Genomic DNA, 23,746 nt, shown 5'->3' on the forward strand with positions numbered 1-23,746 from the left:
TTAGCATTAGTGTGACTGCACTGACATATCAGGACATGGAAGTCACTGTTCATGTGATGTGCATTTCAGTGCGCGCAGTGCTCTGGGGCCTTTAATACCGCCACTTGCATCCGTGTTAACCGTGTTAATGTAATTTGTAGACGGTGCCTTAGACGTTGTAGCGGTCACAATATTACATTTTAAATAAAATGTTGTCTACAACTTAAAATGTGTATATTCCTGGCGTAAACAAAGTTATAGGTATTTGTTTTGTTTGCCAGAAATAAGAATTTGCACATTTTGGCACTTTTGCTGATACTGTCTTAAAATTATTGAAGAAAGAATTCCGAATATGCGAATTTGCGAACGTGAAACCAACCGCAGTTGGTGGGATACGTGATTGTTTTCGATACGCGTCTTTTTAGATTTCATTCGTTTTCATCGTTAGGAGTTTTGCGCACTTGTGTTTTTGATCATTTCATTGTTTCACTTATTTGTGTTTTGTAATGGTTAATTAATATCAAAGAAAGTAGTTATCGTGGTGGTAATTATTCCCACCTCCACAAATACAGGATACGTACAGCTAAAGTGAAACTTACCATGATACAAATCCATGGTACCGTGGTCGCTTCGCTTCTTTCTCAGAACTTGGTACGGTGAGTAGTGTTCTTGGTAGACATCTGGCTACTGGCACGAGTTTATTTCAGATATCTGGCTTCACATTTCCATTTAATCTGTTATTACACTGTGATCTATAACAGGACTGTTGTTAGAACTTCGTGTAGCTCTTGGAATGATTTGTTTAATAATTTGTGTAAAAACAAACGTTCTTTGGCTGTTTAATTGTACGTGCTTTTTATGTATGTATATATGTGTATTTTATATGTTTTATTTCTGTTTTTACTTGCAACATAAACTTATTTTCACCTCAATGAATTAGAAAGTAGCATTCGTTAATAATATGGAACAAATCATCTTTAATCTTACATCTCTTGTTTTTCCTGAGGTTTTCCTGAAAACCAGGTTTGCGTCATAGATGAGGCTTTTATGTTTTACACCTTTCAGACCATCAAAATTAAGTATGTGTAATTTCCCGTGGCAAAACATTTTAATACTAATGGACATTGTATTAACGACATATGTGTTTACATAGCCAGTCACTGCTATGGCAGCAATGAAATTAGGAAATAAAAAAAAAATGAACTGATTTACACCACTGGAGGTGTAGAAGCCCATGAATGAGTTTCTCTGGAAACTTTGTGAACTTTACTACAATTTGTAAATGTTCATATTGTATGTGATTATGCACTCAGCTCCTGGAAGACCACCCCCCCCTCTCTCTCTCTCTCTTTCTCTCTCTCTCTCTCTCGATCTCTATCTTGTTTGGGACAACACAACCTCTGTCCCCTCTGTCCTCTCCAGTTCCCCCCGGCTCCAGTTTTCTGTGATTACTGGATGTTCTGAAGGGATGTGGAGTGTGTTGTGCGTCTGTCTGAATCACTGTGCTTTAGGGCAGCATCTGCATTCCGTGCTCTGCTGTGGACTTGGGGGGTTTCTTATCTGTTTTAGTGTCATTGTAAACTGTCAGGAAGCATCATATCTGATGATCTGTTTGGTTTGAAACTGCTGGACCTATTCCAGCACAATCATATAGACCTATGTCAGATGCATGTGTGATCTACAATGTAAAAGTGTAACGTGTAGCCCCTCCCTGGGTCTGCCTCTTTTGTTTTTCCTTGGTTTTTCATGCCTTTCATTTAATTTGGGTTGTTATTACTTTCACCTGTGTTGCATTTAATTCTGTGTCGTTCTCCTATTTAGTTCTCTCGCGTTTCTCCATTGTTGTCTGTTATTACGTCTTGGCCATGTATGTACGTCTGTGTTCATGTAAGAGTTACTGATGAAAATCTGCTAAGATTAAACTGATCCTAGTCACGCATTTGTCCAGTTAGATTAGACGGTTTTGTCATTTGGTCTTTCACGTTTTGTCTCCTTGAAGTAATCAGTGTTGTTCGTTCATGTCCTCTGTTTGAATTCCTTGTGTGTATTGGAGCGCGGTGCTTTATGGAATTGAGAAGTCTTCAGTTTATTCTTGTCCTGTCGTTTTTGTTTAAAGAGTAACTGTTTGTAATTGTAGAAAAATCAGTGTTCTGTGCGAGTCTTATGTTGTGTAAGTAATCGTGTTGAGAGTTCTTTTGATAGTTGTCTTGCCTGATGCACTTGGTCAGATTGATTCAGTTATGTAGCCGTAGTATTCTTTGTGCCTGTGTCTAGTGTATTGTTCAATTGGTGTCCGTTCGTATTAGAATTGCTGTGATGTTGTACCTGTGTATATTTTGATTGTAAGTTTTGCGTGTGTGTGATTTTCTAGGATTGTTTTGTTTGTTGTTGTATATTGGGTTAATCATGCCTCGTCGATCCCGGAAGGGTTCGTCAAGTGTTCGTGTGGGTTATTCGTCTCTCTCCGTTGTCACTGAGAGTTTAACCCCTTGTGTACTGAATAAAAGTAAGCTCTCTTCGCAAATATGTTCGCCCTCCGGTTTTTGCGAGTCTCAGACGTTACAAAAAGTATGTAAATCTGGAGATCATTTGATTGGGTCCTGATATGTTTTAGTATTGTTATTTATTATTAATTAGAATTCTAATCAATTTGTTTCATTTGATTTTGTCCCATGTCACATTCCTGATGAACAACAGGAATGATATTAACTGACATTAAGTAGTTGTCTCTTAGCATTAGTGTGACTGCACTGACATATCAGGACATGGAAGTCACTGTTCATGTGATGTGCATTTCCTGTGCATGAAAAAATATATATTCATTTTAGATTTACACGAAAGTCAAGTTCTGTCTACGTCCTGCTTAACCGTTAAAGCAGTGTGTTCTTTCAGTAGGCGAATGGGCAGTGTTTATATCCTCTCGGACTTACTATCTGTTACCTCGTACTGCTTTAGTGTACTGAATAGGAGGGACGTATCTCATTTCCCTTTCAGCCCCTGTGTTGAGTTCACTAGCCCTAGCACATCGTTTCTGATTGGGTTCACCTGTGTCTTGTCCCTTGTTAGTCCTCGTTAATTTTGTATTTAAACCCCTCGTTTTACCTGTCCTTGTCAGTCTACGTGTCTATTTCCCTAGGCGGCCTCATGAGCCCCGTTTTGATTTTCTTTCTTCTCCCCTTGTGTCGTTTTCCGTGCCTTGTTCATCTTTAATCTTTGCGCACGAACCTGCGCGCAGCGGAAGCGTACTGGACGCGTCACATTATTTTCAGTGTTCCCCGTAACGATGTGTGGTACTGTAAAGAAATACTGCTCAAAACAGAGGAAGGAACATTTACCTTCAGTGTTGCATTGTGTTCCAGGCTTGAAAAGTGCTGGAATTTTGTCTGAACAACTTGAAAATGCTTGAAATTGTTACTGTATTTGTTTCACAACAAACAGCTATCTGATTGAACAGTTGGCTTGTATTACGTTTACAAATACAGGCCTGTTATTCCAACCGTAACCCTAAAACGGTAGTGTAAATGCCCAGTAGAGTATTTCAGTATTAATGTGTCTCTTTAATTGTTTGTGTTTGGTCCAAAATGAAACCAGGAGCTGCAGGAGTGACAATGGCAGTAACACAGTGCTTCCTGTGGGTGGTGCTCTTGATCTGTGTTATTGGCCCAACAGCAGAATTTGGTAAGTTTACTGTTGGTAGACAGAGGGCAGCAGAGTACAGGGAAACGTCTTTTCCTCAGATTCGCTTGCACTGAAATAATTCTATATAATAATTCTATATAATACTCTCGTATGAGTTTCAACATCACTGTGTTTGTTTAGAAGTTATAATGAAATTAAATTATGCTTGAACAATAACCCCCCAGAGCTGGATGAGCGTGACTGGGAGGATCTGGGGTCTGACCTGGCCTCCCTGCACAGACTGAAGGGACTGGCCCAACACATCACACATCACCCCATCACAGCAGAGGGAGGAGACCATCGTCAGTAAGTACAGCACGACTAACGCTGAAGATGAGATTAAAACAACATTGTGTGGGAGAAAGTCACAAACATGGGTGAAGCCACAGGAGACAAAGCACACGAAGTAGATATTTTATTAATATTTACAATGAATAAATTAACAGGTGACAGGTTAAACAGGTGTTACACCGAGAACTGTGACCTATCTTTTCTGCTAGCTCTGCTTGTCCTTTACTGTTTTTTCATTTATTTGAGTAATCTGAAAAGTATTTAAGAAGAAATCTACAAGATGCCTCTGCACTTTGGTTCAGAGCACATGTGCTGCCAGAACTGCTACAATCTTTTACAAAGAATGACCATTTTAGAAACAAATTTTAGGACCGTGTTATCAGAGTTTAAGGAATGGCATCTCAGCGCTGTTCGAGGACAATCTGTGTGTGGGAATGTTGCTGGCGGACAGCGGGCAGACAGGCGAGCGGTGGAGATGCACAGAGCTGGACCGGCTGAACAGGTGGACAGAGTCCAAAACGTGAGTACAGCGGAAAGATATGGGCAAAACCAGCAATGGGTTCGCATTGGAGCTAAACCCAAACGACATGCTCCGGCTAACATAGTACATCCAGCTAATGCTAATGCTAAAGTTGTTGCTGAGAGATCACAGCACAGACACAGAGGAAATCAGTCTCAGTCGCTGCACTTGCAAAACAGATTTGAGCCACTGCAAGACCTCAATGACTTTCCCAATAACAGTCTACTTAACCCAGAAAGAACCAGAAGATTCAGCCATTCAGAACATCCTAGAAGAGCCACCAGGCTCCAGGCCGTAGCCATAGCAGACACCCTTGTTTTTGGGGATGACTCTATTCATGGCATGAAAAACAATAGGAAACTATTAGCTCGATGTGAGCCGAACATCACAGTTTCTGAACTGAATGTGAAACTTCCAACAGTATTGGCTGAATACAGAACAATGAAACGGATCATTATTCATGTTGGAAAGAATGACATAAGAAAAGAGGAGTCTGAGGTGTTGAAAAGGGACTTTAATGATCTTTTTTCCACACTGCTGAAACTTAACATCCAGGTATTCATCAGTGGCCCTGTGCCTGCAGGGGGCTGCAATATGTTCTCAAGGCTACTGGCATTAAATGTTTGGCTACAGAAAACCTGCAGGTCAAATGGACTGAACTTCATCGACAACTTCAATCTGTTTTTTGGGAAGAGAGAGTTCTTCAATCGAGATGGACTACAAATTAACAACATAGAGGGTGCGGAGTTATCAGATGGGAGCCATGTGCTGTATCAGCTGCCAGAAACACCACAACCGAATAAACAATCCACACCATCCTCCACCACCTCCACCTCATCATCATCATCACCTCACCTGAACTTTCCAGAAACTTTAGAGAAGCTTGTATCTGTAGGGACAAGACTGACGCTTTCACTGTCAGCGAGTCCTCAGGTACAGCGGAAAATCACCTCAACTCCTTCCCCACAGTCACCACAACCACTTTCCCCAATCAAGGAGTTAGTGAAAGGAGCCAAATCTAAGCTCAGCCAAATGGATGAACTATTGAACAAATCTCCCCCACAACCTCAAATTAAAAAACAAGCTCATAATCCACCAAATAGACAGCTCCGCTCGCGAGCTCATCACCAGCAGGAGCTCCACCCACCCTCCACCACCGTAAAGGAAAATTGATATCTTTTGGGTCCGTGCTGCTACAGTGTTGATATCAGCGGTACATATTTTCAAAACAAGCATGGACCCTGTGTCCCAATTATCTCTCCCATTCCAGTTCTTATCAGAAGCAGAAAGAACAAGGAGTTTAGGTCAGATACTGTGAATACATCCAACCTACAGTATGTTAGAAATATCCCACAGGCTTTGAAACAAAATGCACAGGTTATTAAGTTAGCTCTACTAAATATCAGATCTATTACAAATAAGTCTTATCTAATTAATGATTTAACTACATCTTATGGGCTTGATTTCATGCTTTTAACAGAGACATGGTTAAATTCATATAGTGCTGATATTGTGCTAACTGAGTCGGCTCCACCAAACTTTAACTTTTTAAATGTTTCTCGCAATGGCAAGAAAGGGGGAGGTGTAGCAATGCTGTTTAATGATACTTTCCAATGCAAGCAGTTGTCACTTGGTGATTTCACATCTTTTGAATATTTGAGTGCAATTTTAAAAGGGGTACAAAGAATATTACTAGTCACTGTCTACAGGCCTCCTAGGTACAATGCTAATTTTATTGATGATTTCACAGATATGTTATCTTTTATTTCTACTGGATTTGATCATTTTGTCATTGCTGGTGATTTTAACATTCATATTGACAATCCCAATGATAGTTATGCCAAAGAATTCTATGATGTACTTGAATCTTTTGAACTTTCTCAGCATGTGACTGGAAGCACGCACTGCCATGGTCACACTTTGGATGTGGTTATCTCAAAGGGTCTTAACATTTCAGCCTGTATTAAGGATGTTGCATTGTCTGATCACTACTGTGTATTTTTTGAAATGTGGATTTCAATCCATAGCAATGCCAGGCAGGTTAGGTTAAAGAAAAGACAGATAAATGACAGGACTGCTGCACTTTTTGTTACCAAAATGTGCTCTGCACCTTGCCAACTATCAGGCTCTGTTGATACTCTGCTGGATAGTTTCAACTCAAAAACTGCCAGTATCTTGGATCAGATTGCACCAGTTAGAGTTAAAACCATGCAATGTAAGCAGAAAGCTCCATGGAGAAATGATCCTTCAGTTCAGCACCAAAAAAGAGAATGCAGAAAGGCTGAGCGCAGATGGCGTAAAACCAACCTTCACGTACATAAAGAGATTTTCAAAGATAGGCTGCGTGATTACAATATAATAATGTGTAAAGCTAGATAATCCTTCTTCTCTAGCATTATTAACAATAATGTTAACAATAGCAAAGTGCTTTTCACTATGGTTGACAGACTAACAAACCCACCTACATATATGGACCCTGAGCTAGTTTCAGTTGAGAGATGTAATGAGTTTGCAAAATTTTTTAATACTAAAATCCACAATATCAGACAAGCCATCTGTACGCCTACGTCCACCAACGAGCCGATTTTCTCTCCAAAACCACGCAAAATGTTCAACATGTCCCAGTTCAGTACTATTAATGAAGAAGGTTTAATTGATACAGTGAGTCATCTCAAATCATCCACTTGCAGCCTTGATACATTACCAACCAAGTTTTTAAAGAATGTCTTTCCTGCAATATCTGTGAACATTCTTCAAATAGTAAATTCCTCACTCATGTCAGGTGTATTTCCGAGTGCATTAAAAACTGCAGTTGTGAAGCCTCTCTTGAAAAAGAAAACCCTAGATACAAGCTTGTTGAATAATTATAGACCAATTTCTAATCTACCATTCATTGGAAAAATAATAGAAAAAATTGTCTTCAAGCAAATTATGCACTTTCTGTCCACAAATAGATGTCTAGACCAATTTCAGTCTGGCTTCAGACCTAATCATAGTACTGAGACTGCACTAATTAGGGTTATCAATGACATTCGGCTAAATACAGACTCAGGAAACATGTCTGTTCTTCTACTGCTCGATCTCAGCGCTGCCTTTGACACCATTGACCACAAAATTCTCATAAATAGACTTGAAAACTGGGTTGGACTCTCAGGAACTGTCCTAAAATGGTTCAGTTCATACCTTAAAGGAAGGAACTTCTTTGTGGAAATGGAGGGTAATGTTTCTGAGACTGTGCCAGTGACCTGTGGTGTACCCCAGGGTTCAATTCTTGGGCCACTCTTATTTAATTTATATATGATTCCTCTGGGTGAAATCATGCATTCTTATGGGATATCTTACCACAGCTATGCAGATGACACTCAGATCTACATGGCTCTCTGCCCAAACGACTACGGTCCCCTAGACTCACTGTGTAAATGCCTTGAGCACATAAACAAGTGGATGAAACACAACTTTCTGCAGTTAAATAAAGATAAAACGGAGATTATTTTATTTGGGAACAGCAATGAAAGACACAGACTAGCTGCCTATCTAGATTCGAGAGGCCTAAAATCTAAAGAACTAGTACGTAACCTTGGTGTACTAATGGACTCTGATCTCACCTTTAGCAGTCATGTCAAAGCTGTCACCAAATCAGCTTTCTATCACCTCAAAAACATCAACAAAATCAGAGATTGTATGGCTAAAGCAGACCTGGAGAAACTTATCCACGCCTTTGTTTCTAGTAGGATTGATTACTGTAATGGGCTCCTAACTGGACTCCCAAAAAAGACAATTAAACAGCTTCAGCTGATTCAAAATGCAGCTGCCAGAGTTCTCACTAGGAGTAAAAGAAGGGAGCACATCACTCCCATCCTTAAATCCTTACACTGGATACCCGTATGTTACAGGATAGACTTTAAGGTACTATTACTGGTCTATAAATGTCTTAATGGTGTAGGACCAGTATATTTATTGGATGTGCTCCAACAATATGAGCCGAGCAGAACTCTCAGATCATTAGGAACTGGTCAGTTAGTGCAGCCTAAGGTAAAAACTAAACATGGAGAGGCGGCGTTTAGCTACTACGCCGCTCAGAAATGGAACCGGTTGTCAGAGAGCATTAGAAGAGCCCCAACACTAGATACCTTTAAATCCAGACTGAAAACCTTCATGTTTGAGCAGGCCTTCAGCTCAGTTTAATTACCTTTACTCTGTAACAGCACTTTTATCTTCATTAATTTAACTTCCTTTAAATCTACTGTTTTAATCATGCTTCCTATTTTAGATTTTATTGTGTTTGTTTCTTCAGTCTACGAAGAAAGTCTAACATTTTATTTTTACTGTTCTTATCTTTGCTCCCCCCCTTTAGATCTTATTTACTTGTTATTATTTTATTTACTGTACTTCTTACATTCTATGTTATTTTATTATATATTTTTCTTTATATATGTGATTAATTTCTTAAATCTATTGTTCTACATTTTCTATGTTTTCTTTTCATTTGTAAAGCACTTTGAATGACCATTGTGTATGAAAGGTGCTATATAAATAAACTTGCCTTGCCTTGCCTAAATGTGCTGACATTCCCACACCTCTACTGAAGTGGCTTGGACTAAACACAACTAACAAAGTGTTGATTAGCTGGGCAGCCCAAGGAGACTCCCAAGGAGGTTTCTTCATTAATTCCTCTCCTCTAATGCTCATCAGGGTCTAGGACCAATGCAAAGCTTCTATTTTACAACTTGTATTGTAAAAAGCACAAATGCAGAGTTGAGATACCTCAACTACATATTTCACTCCTTTATATCTTAGTATAATTGACAGAAACATTATCAGGACATTGACATGTATCTGATTTGTTTGCTACTAAATCCTACTAATTTGAAAGCATCTAAAGATTTCTTTGTCAAAGATTGGCTACCTAAGTAGATGTTGTGTATTCTTTTGAATTTAAAGATTTGAGTGCTTGTGACTGTATAAAAACAACAAATGTTTAGGGGAAAATAAGGGCCAGCATGAAGTAGTTATTTGAAAATATATTTGTCCATTTCTTAATATTCATCCATGTCCCAGTGCTGCATTATATCCTTGGGGAGGGGCAGTGGGAGGGGGAGGGGCAGTTTGCAAAAGTGGCAGTGGTCAGTTCAGCTGACCAGTAAGAGCTTTGAACAACTCAGACTCACTAGGGTGTTGAGAACCATATTGATTGATTGATTGATTGATTTGATTTATTCCAAGCCAACAATTACAATCCAATATTACAATTACATATAAATATTCATATTTTTACAGTTACACATATGCATACATTACGCATACATCAACATACATACAACAACTTGGAAAGGAGTGGGATGAAGCCATGCTTATTAATTCCCACCCCCCGTCCATCCCAAATCAGAATCCATCTTTTTGCTGCCATCCACAACCCACAACACTATCACACATACAAATATTATAGATACATAGTATCCCAGATTTATTCCATATTACATATGTCCATTTCACATTACTATGTAGGTAGTTATATCAATATGAATTACTCTACTAACAATAACAACAATAACCGTGATAACAACTACAATGGTTATCATCACTATTACTATTACCATCACCATCATCACTCCTATCGTCATCATCAATATTATTATTATTATTATTATTATTATTTATTTATTTTTTTAATCCAACAATGACTGCCTAACTGGCTGCCACGTATTGCAACCAAACTGTTTCTTTATATTTTGATTTAAAATGGGGTTTCATAAGAATGATAAACAATCTAAGGTCTAAACCAGGGGTGCCCAATATGTCGATCGCAATCTACTGGTCGATCGCGAAGGAAGTGTGGGTAGATCACATGACATTAAAAAGTACTGGATGAATGACAGGCTATCGTCCATCTGCACTGACAGTTGCATTTTGATTGACATACAAGGTAGCCAATCTGACGTCTGAACTACTGACAACCTATGCATGCGCGTTATACCGCGCTAACTTGTTCAGTTAGCTTGCTGCGTAGCTAGCCTCCAATTTAAATTTTTTTTTTTCTCTCAATACGGCAAATGTGCAATAGTTACTACTTCTATGTCCAATATCACCATACATAAGATTATTATATTTTTCAATATCATATATTTTTGTAACCAGTATACTTTTTGTTTTGTTTTTAATTATTATTTACCTTATATATTATCTTTATACTTCTCTCTCTGTCCCTTCCTCTCTGCTGCTGTAATATTGCAAATTTCCCCGTTGCGGGATCAATAAAGGATTATTTTATCTTATCTTAAACTAAATACAACAAAGGGTATAAAAATGAGTGCCGTAGCTGGTCTGAGTAAGAAGCCTAAAACCTACTTCATACAGAATGGGAGGAGGATTTGTTTAACTATGTCATATTCACTACATTTCACTATGTCATATTCACTACATTTCACTATGTCATATTCACTACATTTCACTATGTCATAAGTGTGTTTGCCTCATCTGTCAGTGTGCCGTTGCTATTCCAAAGAAGGAAAATGTGGAGCGGCATTTTTAGACTGTTCATAAAAATTATGACATTGACTTTCCTCTAAAAAAGTGAGCTGAGAAGGAGAAAGGTGAAAGAACATTTTTCTATTTTTTCATTTGTCATTTTTCTCACATCTGACCACAAAAGCGAAGGCAGCCACTGAAGCATCTTATATTATAACTTAAATTTATTTCTTCTATATTATCATTGTTTTGCATTTTATAGTAGGTAGATCATTTAGACTTGGTCATCTTATAAGTAGCTCGCAAGCTGAAAAGGTGTGGGCACCCCTGGTCTAAACAGAGTCAGAGTCCAGAGAGAGAGACAGAGACTTGACGTTTGATATCAAGAATATGACATAGAGATACATAGCTCATTTATGAAACGATACAGATACAGAGCTCATTATTTACGATATGATACAGATACAGAGCTCAGTTACGATACAATCCAGAGATACAGAGCATATTTACAATATAATAACGATACAGAGCTCATTTACGATACAGAGCTCATTTACGATACAATAGAGATATGGAGCTGATTTACAATATGATTCAGATACAGAGCTCATTTATGATATGATACAGAGATAATTTACAATACAGTACAGAGATATGGAGCTCATTTACAATATGATACAGATACAGAGCTCATACAGAGTGAGGAGAAGAGATGGGATGTTTACAATCCAATATGATGAACTGAGAAGAAGAGATGGGATGTTCAATATCAAGGCATCAGAGCTCATTTCATTACTGAACAACACTAGATATGGATCGGCCTGTAGTATCAGGATTAAACACTAGAATAAGGATCGGCCTGTAGTATCAGAATTAAACACTAGAAAAGGAATCGGCCTGTTGTATCAGGTTTAAACACTAGAATAAGAATCGGCCTGTTGTATCAGGTTTAAACATTATAGGGATCAGCCTGTCTTATAAGGTTTGATGCAATCTCCATCTCACAAGCCATAATCCCTGGTTATCTTTTATTTGTCAGTTAAAATATATGAAAATATATTTTCATAATGCTTCAAATGTTCTCACACACTTTAATTTATTGTCACTCAATGGAATTTTATTACTTTGCAATTAATATTTTAGTGGTCTGCATTTATACATAAAAGTGGGCAAAACTCACATTGACATTAATTCCATGTGTAAACAAACGTAAATACATTTTGTTGTTGTTTATTAATGTAAAGTGTGAGGAGTGCAGATGATCAAGCTTTTAACCAACACAGTGAGGTGCACAGGTGGAAGGAGAAGATACGTGATTCAGGTCTCGCCAGAGACACCAGGTGAGCACAACTGCACACAGGTCACTGTGTTCTGTCTTAGTTTCAGTATTACCCTGTGGATTCCATGGTAACCAGTAACATGTACCTCTGCCTGTATGAGCAGAAGGCCGGAGTGGGCGGAGCTAAAGGAGCTGTTGGCTGTTCTTGTGGCTTGGGAACTTACAATCTTAACTCCAAATGTAGTTTGTTTGTATTTTAGCCAGATATGGAAAGATCTGCTCTGAACTAAAACTAAAGATTGAGACTAAAAAGTAAAACGTAGAGAGAGTGTAATGATCTGTTTCATCAGTCTAAGTGAAGCAGTAAATTTCTACCATAAAATATAGCCGCAAGCGGCAATTGGCGGGTTCACACACAAATAGGCTTCTTGGCCTCAATAGGCAGAGGCCAAAAAGGTCCTTTAGACCCTAAATGTGAAAAGAAGCTGTTTGAGTGGAAAAAATGCACAAATAAATCAATGTGCAAAAAAAGGTTCAATTGGGGCACTAAAGGCCCAAAAGGATCAAAATAATGTGTATTGGGAAATTGAGTCAGATAACAGAACTAAATCACATGCTGAGATCAGCTTTGTGTGTGTTTGTGTGGTGTTTCATGTGAGTAATAGTTTTCAGTCAGTTCCGGAATATGGGCACTAGATGGAGGCCAAGTACTACCATACTGACATCTCATTAATCTCAGTAATGAAATAGGACATTTTGGTGACTTAAAAGGTTCATTTCTGGTCAGGCAGTGTACTTTATGTAAAAAAAAAAAATTCAGTTGAGGCACTAAATACACAAAAGGTTCAAAATAAATTGTATTGGCAAAATTATTTAGATCACAGAACTAAATCACATGCTGAGATCAGCTTTGTGTGTGTGTTTATGTGGTATTTCATGTGAGCAATAGTTTTCAGTCCGTTCCGATGTTTGGCCACTAGATGGAGCCCAAGTACTACCATACTGTTATCTCATTAATCTCAGTAATGCAATATGACATTTTGGTGAATTAAAAGGTTCATTTCTGGTCAGGCAGTGCACTTTTTGTTATAAGATGCAATTGCAATGTTATAGAACTTATTGATCTGGATCATACAAGACCAATTACTTGTCTGTATTCTGCATAACAAGGTTGCAGCATGAGTTTTTATGTTTTCTTAGGTTTTTGGGTACTGTAGCGCCCCCGACAGGCCAATTTGAACCAAACTTGACATTCCTCACAAGGACTTCAGGATATAAAAGCCTTTCAAATTGGGAGTTGATTGCATACATGGTTTATCAGTTATAGCAATATAGGTCATATATGGCATGGCCACAATGATATAATGGTAAAATGGACCAATCAGAAAAATAAAAATCCAAAATTTTTTAAATGACTTTTTACCTACAGTCTACTGATTATGCTCATAGCAATTATGCCATAATTGGATCAAATTCCTATGACTAGTTTGTAAATAGCTATTTTCAAACAATTGATGAATGTGACAAAAGTATGCATTTTTTAATAGGACTTGTAATTGCAAAGTTGTCAGGTCTACTGCAAGGAATAAAAATAAACAAGTTGCATGTTCCTAAGTGAAAATTTGGAGGAGTTATGCATGATTTTCACAAATAGCGCCACCTAGTGGTCAAATGTTTCAAAACTGCACAGCATGACACATAGTCCTGAGATATGCACAGTGGTGAGGTTTCATGTTGTTTGGCCAATGGTAAGTCTGTCAAATGGCCAATTAATTCAAATAAAAATTAATTGGCTCATGGCGGCCATGTTTTTTGAGTGATGATGTCATCATTGTGTGTCTTGATATCACTTGGGCCCCTGATGATGCCTGTAAAGTTTTGGCTTGATGTGACTAATGGTTTATGAGAAACAGTTTTTCCTATGTTATAGCGCCCGCTATTGGACAATCGTGGCCAGCTTTGACCTATGACCTCGGAGTCATGTTCCCTAACAACTGTTAAAATTTTATGAAGATCGGTTAAAGCGTTGCTGAGATATGGCTGTTTAAGTAAATTTGGCCACGCCTCGGAGCTATTGATTGACATGTGACAACCAGACTGTATGCAAATCTCAAAATGTTTTTAAGCAACTTTGATAATGAGATTCTCCTGAATATTTTGACACCAAGGTTGTGGTGATCGGATGAAAAACCAGGGACTAGTACAAAAAAGTAGGTTTTGCATATTATGCAAATTAGCAAAAAATCTAAGTAGGCGGAGCTTAATGGTTCTTGAGACTTTTTTGTTTGGCTTGAGCCAAGGAATCCATCAGAAGTGGAATTTTGTTTCTAGGCCCTACGGTTTGGGAGATATGGACCAAAATGCAAAATGATGCGCTATAGCACCACCATCAGGCCAATGTAGGTGTCTGTACTTTAGCACGGTCTCGCAAAGAGACTACACCATTCTGCCAAGTTTGGTGTCTCTGGGCCTTACGGTCTAGGCTGCAGTATGCGTTTTATCAGTAGAAAAATAATAAGAAGAAAGAAAGAAAGAAAGAAAGAAAGAAAAAACCCGACAATAACAATAGGTTTCCCACACTGTGTGTGTGAACCCTAATAAGTGACTGATGGTCAGAAGTGTGTTCACATTTATCACAGGGCTGTATTGCATCACATCACCTGTATTGTATTTGACCCTCTTGCAGCCTCAAATGCAGTGATGAGCTCATGAAAATGGAAACATTCACACATCTCCAACAGTGTTCAGACTTTGCTGTGTGCATCTTACACAAACAGCAGGTAGGAAGAACACTAATAATGACTTGAATCTGTCATACATTTCTTCCCAGCTGTTAAACCACGCTACAAAATGAACAAACAAAATGACATTTTAAACAATGCTGAATGTGAATCCAATTGTAACGACTGGAAAGGGCAGACTGGACACGCGTGCGAGAGATGCTGGTTTTAAAAGAGATAAACCAAACCAATGACATCAGATACACACAGCTACTAAGCTAAGACATAGAGTAAGATCCTAACGTGGGCCATCGACATGAACAAACCTAAAGCTAAATGATTGGACACAGAACTAGAACGAGATATTGACATTCATGCAAGGCGAATCACGACAGGGAAAGGACCGAACTTACGACTGGCATACACAATAATACAAGACTAACAGGATAAGCAAGGATGCACAGACTCACAATAACCAACGAACATGACTGGGAAACACAAGGATTAAATACACAGACCAAACAAGAAATAAAACAACACACAGCTGAACACGATAATCACAAGGTGGGGACACAACATAAGACATAAGGAAAACCAAGGAAACCTAAAACAAAGGAACTAAACACACAATAACAACACGGGCGGAGGACCTACGTGGCACACATTCATATTCCTGATATTGTAAATTAACTTTATCACATGCTGTTAAGTCTGTTTTAATATATGAATAATTTACTGTGCTGTTTTAGTAGCCTATATGAATAATTTCATAATAAATTTATCTGCATATACAGTGCACATAAAAAAAAACAATAACAATAATAATTTTAATAATAGTTAGTAACTAAAATCATTTGTGTGTTTAAGGATCTAAATAATTTTCTGAAGAACATTGAAGGACAAAAAGCCCATGAAGCTTTACTGTTTGCATCTGAAGTGTCTTACACCTACAGACATAAACTCATCCTCATAATGGACAATGAACCAGAGACCATAAGGAAGTCTGAAGAGGAGTACAGTGAAGACCCTCACTACTCTACCAAGGTTCATCCCACCTGTCTGAACTCTGACTCATGCTCTTCAGTGGCTGGTAGTGACACAGTTATAAAGATTATTGGGAAAATCTCACAAGATGGAGACACTCTGTCAGGCTTCTCTGGATCATCTCTGTCATCTCTGATGTTAATACTTTCATTCCATGAGGCTTCCCTGTTCTCCATCACTGGCAACATCAGCAGAACGTTTAGAAATAACTTCCTGAGTGTTTTTAGATCACATGACATCAATGCAGTCTTAGAAACCACCATCCAGAATGATCATGTTTACCAGATTGTGGAGGACGCAGGAGCAGCTGTTGTATATCAGGTCCCAAAGAGGCCTGTGGACCACACCACTCAGTACGACACACAGCACATTCTCATCATGGAGGATGACCCCATAGTCCGAGATGCTGCTACATTTCTCTATGAGAAACATCCCACTGTGAGCTCTGTCTACATACTGGAGAATCAGAGGCCCAAATTAATCAAAGGAGACCCAGTGCCTCTTTCTGCAGAAAGCAGACTGGTGCTTGTAGGTCATGGGAAGAAAAGCAGTGATGGAAAAATGAGGCTGGCAGGCTATGAAGCTGAGGAGGTAGCAATGATCATTACACACATGAACATTGAGGAGAACCAGATCAAAACCACCAGTGTGGTGGGCTGTGACGTTGGGTCAGATGAAACCTTCAGAAACACTCTACTTAAAGAGCTTCAAGCTAGATCAATAGAAACAGAGCTTCACTTGAGAAATACACTGGTTCAAGTTTTCCATTCTGGAGAGAAGATTACTGCAGACATTAGAACAGATGGATTATTCTGGACACACAGGGATGAGAGTAAGAAAATCATAGTAAAGCTTGACAAAAATGGGGAGGTTCTTACTCAGATTCAGTCTGGCATCAGAGGCCAAGAAATGTTTTCTGCTGAAAGAAATGTCTTGGGCACACATGACTTCACAGATTATCGAAATATAAAGAAAGACTTAACAAGTTATAAAAATGACTGGCCAGACATAAACAGACCTCAAACATTTGTGGAACATTATGAAGATGAGGATATTAAAATTCAGCTAAATAATTATGAGCATATTACTGAGATAGAGGGTTTCTGCTGGGTTCTTTTTGCAAAGCATGACAGTAAATCAGTCATAGACAGGCTTTGGGTAAAGCCTAATGTACAAAAGGAGAAATATCTGATTCTTGATATAGAAAAACTTAAAAACCTTAGATACCAGTATAAACAATTTGAAAAAGACCACAAAAATAATAAAGCACCTGACATGAACGTGGACATCTCTCTTAAATCAGAAAGTGAAATGAAAGCTATTCTTAAGAAATGTCGAGAAATAAAATCTGGTAATGATCTTTTTAACGTGATACATCATAATGCAAAATATGGAGATAATTATGATACATTTATGATGATAAATGAATGGATTTTTCAGGTAGACAGTAAAAATTTATATGTTTATCCTGTTGGAAAAAGGCTTAAACAAAATGAAATAATGCCCAGTGTCCAAAAATGCATTAAAAACCACATTGGGAAAGAAGGTTATTTCAAAATTCGTAAAAACATAAAAGATAGGCACGGTTATGCTCAATACTGCAAGCAGACTCTAGAGGGTTCATACACAGCAGGGACATACAACATGGAAACAGAGTCTTGGTTTAGTGTGTATTTTTTGGGATCATGGATGTCAGAGTCCTCTAGAAATTTCCGTACTTTACCCCTTAATCTAATGGCTTTGGAAATGGCCCAGAGCAGTGATAACAATGTTAAAGAAAATGGCATAAAGTTTCTCTTAGAGGAGCTTCCCATGGCCCGACAAAACACTTGGATCTCCCCGAATGAAAGAGGATTTAGAGGGTCAGCCTCAGACAAAGGTTCAAGTAAATTAAACAATAAACTTTATACAAAAACTCCAGATGCGTTAAAAAATGACCTAAAGATTTTGCTTAGAAATGAAAATCATGTTGCAACTGAATTTTATAAATACAAGTCAATTCTGAACCATAATCAAAAAATTGAAAATATTGTATTTGATGGAAATTTATTCAGTTATCTTTTTACCAATAATCAGCCAAAGGATTCTAATTATTTTAAACAAGAATTTAAGAAATTCAGTGAAAATTATGGTTCAGAGCAGGAGCAGCATCCAGTAAGAGTCTTGGGAGGATCACATGATGGAGCAGTTACACTACGTGATGTTCATTCAGCTGCTGATGTGGAGAGTTCTCTAAAATTTTCATCACACTACTACAGATCATCTACCTTACTGGCAGAACATGTTCACACTGAACTACAGAGAACATTTGGTGAGAAAGTGCAGGAACTTCATGTGAAACCAGACAGTGTGATCATCAAGGATGGAGAATTTAAATTTGAACTGATATCTGTAAAAAATCCCCATGAAATTACTGAATGGAAGATGAAACTACCATCAGAAAGCCAAACTCAAATGGAAAAGATTTGGAAAAGCATGAAAAAAGTTTCTGCCAAAATTTCCACCCACAAGATATCTGAGCACATGGAGCGAACTGGGACGGCACTGGGGATATTGGGGTTTATGCTGGGAGCTCATGGGGCAGCACAGGCATTTGAACACGGAAACATAACACAGGGAATTATGGGTACTCTACAGTCTGTTCATGGATTCACAGGAATGGCTCTGGCTGCAGTTGGGAAAAAAGTGTCTGTTTCTGCAGGAAGCAAAGTAATGAAGACCATAGCAACTGCGTTAAAAAACCCTGTAACCAAACGCGCTCTTGTAGTATTGCCTCTTGCTGGAATTGGGTTTAGTATTTACAATATCTGGGAGGACAGCAAAAGAAATGATACACTGGGGAAAATCGATTTAGCCCTTGACTCTCTAATTCTTGCTTTAGATGTTGTAGAACTTGTGCCAGTACTAACACCATTTATAGCTCCAATCAATCTCGCAGTGAATGCAATTCGAATGGTCTTTGATGACATCTATGTTGATGTCCAGAAAGAGCTTGAAAAGCTTCCACCAGACGCCAAGATTCTTGACAAGATAGGAGCATTTTTCAGAGGTCTTGGGAAGGGCTTTGTTCATTTTATCCTTGATGTAGAAAGTTTCTTTGTCACTATTCCTTATCGTGAAATAGATAATGGACAGGAGCTTGTAGAACAAATATCTGACTACCATAAATATTACTCCACAACAGAAGTCCAAGCTGGGAGAAAGGCCATTGATTTTACAGGAGGTCAGAGTTCCTGGAATGGAGGGGACATCACGTTCTGTCTCTCTGATCAGGGCCCCTCAGAATTCTGCATGGATGATTTTGTGTCAGCTGATGAAAGCATTGGGAGACATTGCTGGAATATTGACACACATGAGACAGATGATGTCATTTTGGGCACTGGAGAATCACATTCATTAGTATATAGTAACATACAAATAAGAATCTTGCTATTGATACCAGCTGGATCAGTAAGAGTAGTTTCTGGTTATGAGGAAATTCAGAACTCCAGATATGGACATTATAGTGGAAATAGTAAAGAAAATAATTTTTATGCCGTTCAGACAAACCCAGACAAACATATAATGGAAGTCATGCTGAGCTATTACTATCAGCTGTATGGTAAAGAAGGAGACGACACCTTCTACCTGGGCCCTCAGAGGAGCTATGTGGAAGGTCAGGGTGGAAAAGACACGTACATCATTCCTAAAGATGGAGGCAACGCCATCATCAATAACTACGACCCTCAGAAAACAATTGATGTTCTCATTCTCAGTGTCAATTACCATCAAATATCAGTGACTAAAACTGGGAACAGTGTTGTTTTACAGTATTATGGTGACCATAATGTGATGATGATGGACTGGTTCACAGGAGAACAATACCAGCATATAAACATTATATCAGCAGATGGGGTTTTGTTTGGTATTTCTCCAACTGTGATTTCCACTGTGAAGCTTGTGGCCAGAGGGGTGAACTTGATGTCTAAATCTGAAGGTCAGACAGTGGACACCACTGACCCCCTTCTCAACACTGTCACCAACATCATGGGGTCTCCTCACAATGACAGTCTGACCGGGAACGCACAGACAAACATGATAGACGGAGGAGGGGGCTGGGACTATATGAAGGGGGGGGAGGGAGAAGATGTTTATGTGGTGAACGAGAAGAAAGATTCTAAAGTGATGATTGAAAACTACTCCATGGATAAAAAAATGGACATGGTGATAATAGAGGCAAACCTGCATGACTTTAAAACTAAAGTAGAAGGGACCAGTTTAATATTAATGCCTTTTAGTGACATCTGGTCTGATGTTACTCTGATAAATTGGTTTAGTTCAGAAGAAGACAGACATTTGTTAGTTGTCACAAAAGATCTGATCATCTTTAGTCTGTCTGCAGACATGTCTCTCTGCAATCAGCCTGATCCAGTCCACAGTAAGTGTATCCTGAGCCAAATCATAGATTACAGTAAGTCTCCATCTCCTCTTGTGGTCGATCTAGAAACAGATGAGGCTTTGCAAAATGTCACTGAAGTTCGTGGCTCAAACCTAGATGACAATATTAAAGGAAATGGCCAAGGAAACACCATAATTCCAGGAGAAGGAGCAGATTTTCTCCAGGGTCGTGTAGGACAGGACTTGTACGTTGTAACACCAGGTCTTGGACTTAAAACTATCGACAACTACTCACCAGACTTTGCTCTCGATACACTTTTCTTAAAAGTAAATTATGAGCTCATTGAAATCAAATGCTCTGGGCCAGATCTGACCATTTTTTCTTCATTTTACCATATACCATATTTTAAACCAGTTAGAAGGCTAAAAAACCACAGAGAGGAAGTCCACCTTAAACAGTGGTTTATTTCAGTGAAGTCACAGCACCTGCAGGTTCGTACAGCAGATGGAATCACTTTCAATCTGGAAACAAATTCCAGCAAATGTGGAGACCAGCTAAAACTTCCACAGACTGTTGATTACAGGACTAAGACATCTGATCAAATGATGCTAATGAACAACCGAGAGTTTGTTTCTGTGGTGGAAATGTATGGATCATCTGGTTATGACACCATGATAGGAAATGACAAGGACAACCTGCTGGACCCTTACACTGGGGGAGGGGCGATGACAGGCGGACAAGGTAAAGACACTTACACTGTAAAACCAGAATATGGAACTCACATAGTGATCGATAACTTTGCAGAGGATGGAATGGAAGACACTGTGCTGTTTCAGGCAGAATTTCTGACCAATCCACTCTCAGTTCATGCAGATAATCATGATGTCATAATTTCAGCCAATGAGAAAGGGCAGGACATGAAAGTGAGGCTGAAGAATTACAGAGCAGGACAAAAACATCAGCACTTAAGCTTCCAGAGTGCTGATGGAGTTCATTTCTGGGTCAGGTCTCCTATGACAAACCAGTCTCAGGTACTTCACGATCCCTGGATTGAGGCTTACAAAGTGATTCTAAAAGACCAACAGTTAGACTGCCACATAAATTTGGGTTTACAGAGAAATCTGTCTACTGTCTACACGGTTCAGGGCTGCACCAGTCAGTCCAACTACATTGAAGGTAATGATCTGGATAACGCCCTGTTTGGTGGCTCTAAACATGACATCATAGATGGAGGTGATGGGCATGACACGCTGATAGGTGGGCAGGGAAATGACATCATACGTGGGAGCTCAGGAGATGACACCCTGTATGGAGAAGATGGAGATGACACCTTGATGGGAGGTCCAGGCTGGGACAAATTCATTCCAGGACCAGGAGCAGACGTGATGGACGGGGGCTCTGGGAGAGACACAGTGCTCTACCAGGGGGATCATGGGAAGGGTGAAGGGGTTTATGTGAACCTGCTGAGTGGAGAAGGACACCAGGCTGATGCAGAGGGAGACGTGCTGAAAGATGTGGAAACCGTAATTGGTACCATCTACTCTGACATCCTGGTCTCTGGTTATGAACCTGCCCTTCTTAAAGGATCAGATGGAGATGATGTCCTTGTGTCTGTAGTAGACGGGGATTATCTAATTGGAGGAGAGGGAAGAGATATTTACATGATGGTGCCTCATCATGGCTGGATCACCATTGACAACTGTGCTGAAGATGGTGCTACTGATATCGTATATCTGCCTTCTGTTTCAGGAAGCTTTCCTGAGTGCAGTGAGTCTTCCTCAGGGTTGTCTCTGAAGTTTGACACTGGGGACGGCGGTTTTGTGGGAATATTCCTGAAGGACTGGGTCAACACCACTCAACATTGTGGCCATCTGAGTTTCATTATGAGGGGCGGCTTAGTTTCTGTTGAGACACTTCAGCAAAATTGCAAATTCAACAAAGTCCTAAAGATTCTGGAAACCACTGTAATCATTGGGCTTGTTGTTATTGTACACATTATTGGGTTGGTACTCCTAAAGAAACGGAGGAGAAGCATGAAGCAGATAGATGGAGAACCTCCAGGTAGCACACAGCAACAAAGAACAGATGCTGCAGAGGAGAGGAGTGAGGAGGAGGAGTAGGAGGAGGAAGTGTCCCTTACACAGCCAACTACACAGAGAGAGGAGCAGTGAGGAGGACCTTACACAGTCAACTACACTGTGATAATGTATACCACCCCCTCCCCAACATATCCCATCATATGAATAATGTATACCACCCCCTCCCCAACATATGCCATCATATGAATAATGTATACCACCCCCTCCCCAACATATCCCATCATATGAATAATGTATACCACCCCCTCCCCAACATATGCCATCATATGAATAATGTATACCACCCCCTCCCCAACATATCCCATCATATGAATAATGTATACCACCCCCTCCCCCAACATATGCCATCATATGAATAATGTATACCACCCCCTCCCCCAACATATCCCATCATATGAATAATGTATACCACCCCTCCCCCAACATATCCCATCATATGAATAATGTATACCACCCCTCCCCCAACATATCCCATCATATGAATAATGTATACCACCCCCTCCCCCAACATATCCCATCATATGAATAATGTATACCACCCCTCCCCCAACATATCCCATCATATGAATAATGTATACCACCCCCTCCCCCAACATATCCCAACATATGAATAGTGTATAATCATGTGTAGTGGAGACTATTCACACTCCCTGTTGCAGTTTCACCAGAGTGAACGCCACTGAAATGTCGTAACTCGTATCCTGACACCTGTAGGAAAAATGCACATTACAATGTCTGTTGATATTTAATTTGTCTTTTTCTGTTTGTTTCCAACAGGAGGGAAATGCCTTAGCTTTATATATTCATATGACAGCTAGTCCCTCCCTTCTCACAACACCCTCAGATTAATACTTAAATATTAAAACCTAACGGAGAGAGTCAGTTCTACTCCAAAAGAAATGTGCCTTGACTGAGGTGGCGTCAACAATAATGGAAGTCCATTTCTTCCCATGCCCCTCGCCATGAGTAAGTCTGCCTTCATTCAGAAATAGTCCTCACCATAAGACTAGCTATTCTGACCAAATTAGCGTGATCATAACCAGTCCTTTTCTTAGTCCTTTTCATTTTAGACTTAGATTTTATCCACTTTATCATACACACAGGACATGCCATTCTCACCCTGTTAAGAATTTACTTCATAAGGCATTTCCTCCTTAAGATTTGTTTTAATCATTTTAGTTTTTGGCTTGGTTAATGTTGGTTTAAATCAGTACGTATGTTTTTGCTGCTATTAGCGATTGTCCGCGGTTGCTAGCGGTCTTTCCGCTTAGCAATTGACACTCGCACATGAAC

The 23,746-nt window shown here is 39.2% G+C and overlaps 1 protein-coding gene across 4 annotated transcripts; it reads left to right on the plus strand.

Moving 5' to 3' along the window:
• Window positions 1-390: 390 nt before the first annotated feature.
• Window positions 391-23,746, plus strand: LOC143517645 (uncharacterized). 4 transcript variants are annotated; one of them, XM_077010373.1, is made up of 6 exons: window positions 391-635; window positions 3,571-3,657; window positions 3,843-3,963; window positions 12,178-12,273; window positions 14,899-14,992; window positions 15,800-23,746. In XM_077010373.1, exons 1-6 carry the CDS (start codon window positions 593-595, stop codon window positions 22,472-22,474), a joined length of 7,116 nt encoding a protein of 2,371 aa, XP_076866488.1. In that variant the 5' UTR covers window positions 391-592; the 3' UTR covers window positions 22,475-23,746. The 4 variants fall into 4 exon arrangements, with proteins under 4 accessions (XP_076866488.1, XP_076866489.1, XP_076866490.1 ...); XM_077010374.1 differs by having other exon boundaries at window positions 12,217-12,273; XM_077010375.1 differs by having other exon boundaries at window positions 391-630.

This window comes from Brachyhypopomus gauderio, chromosome 6 (assembly GCF_052324685.1).
Source record: "Brachyhypopomus gauderio isolate BG-103 chromosome 6, BGAUD_0.2, whole genome shotgun sequence".
NCBI lineage: Eukaryota > Metazoa > Chordata > Actinopteri > Gymnotiformes > Hypopomidae > Brachyhypopomus > Brachyhypopomus gauderio.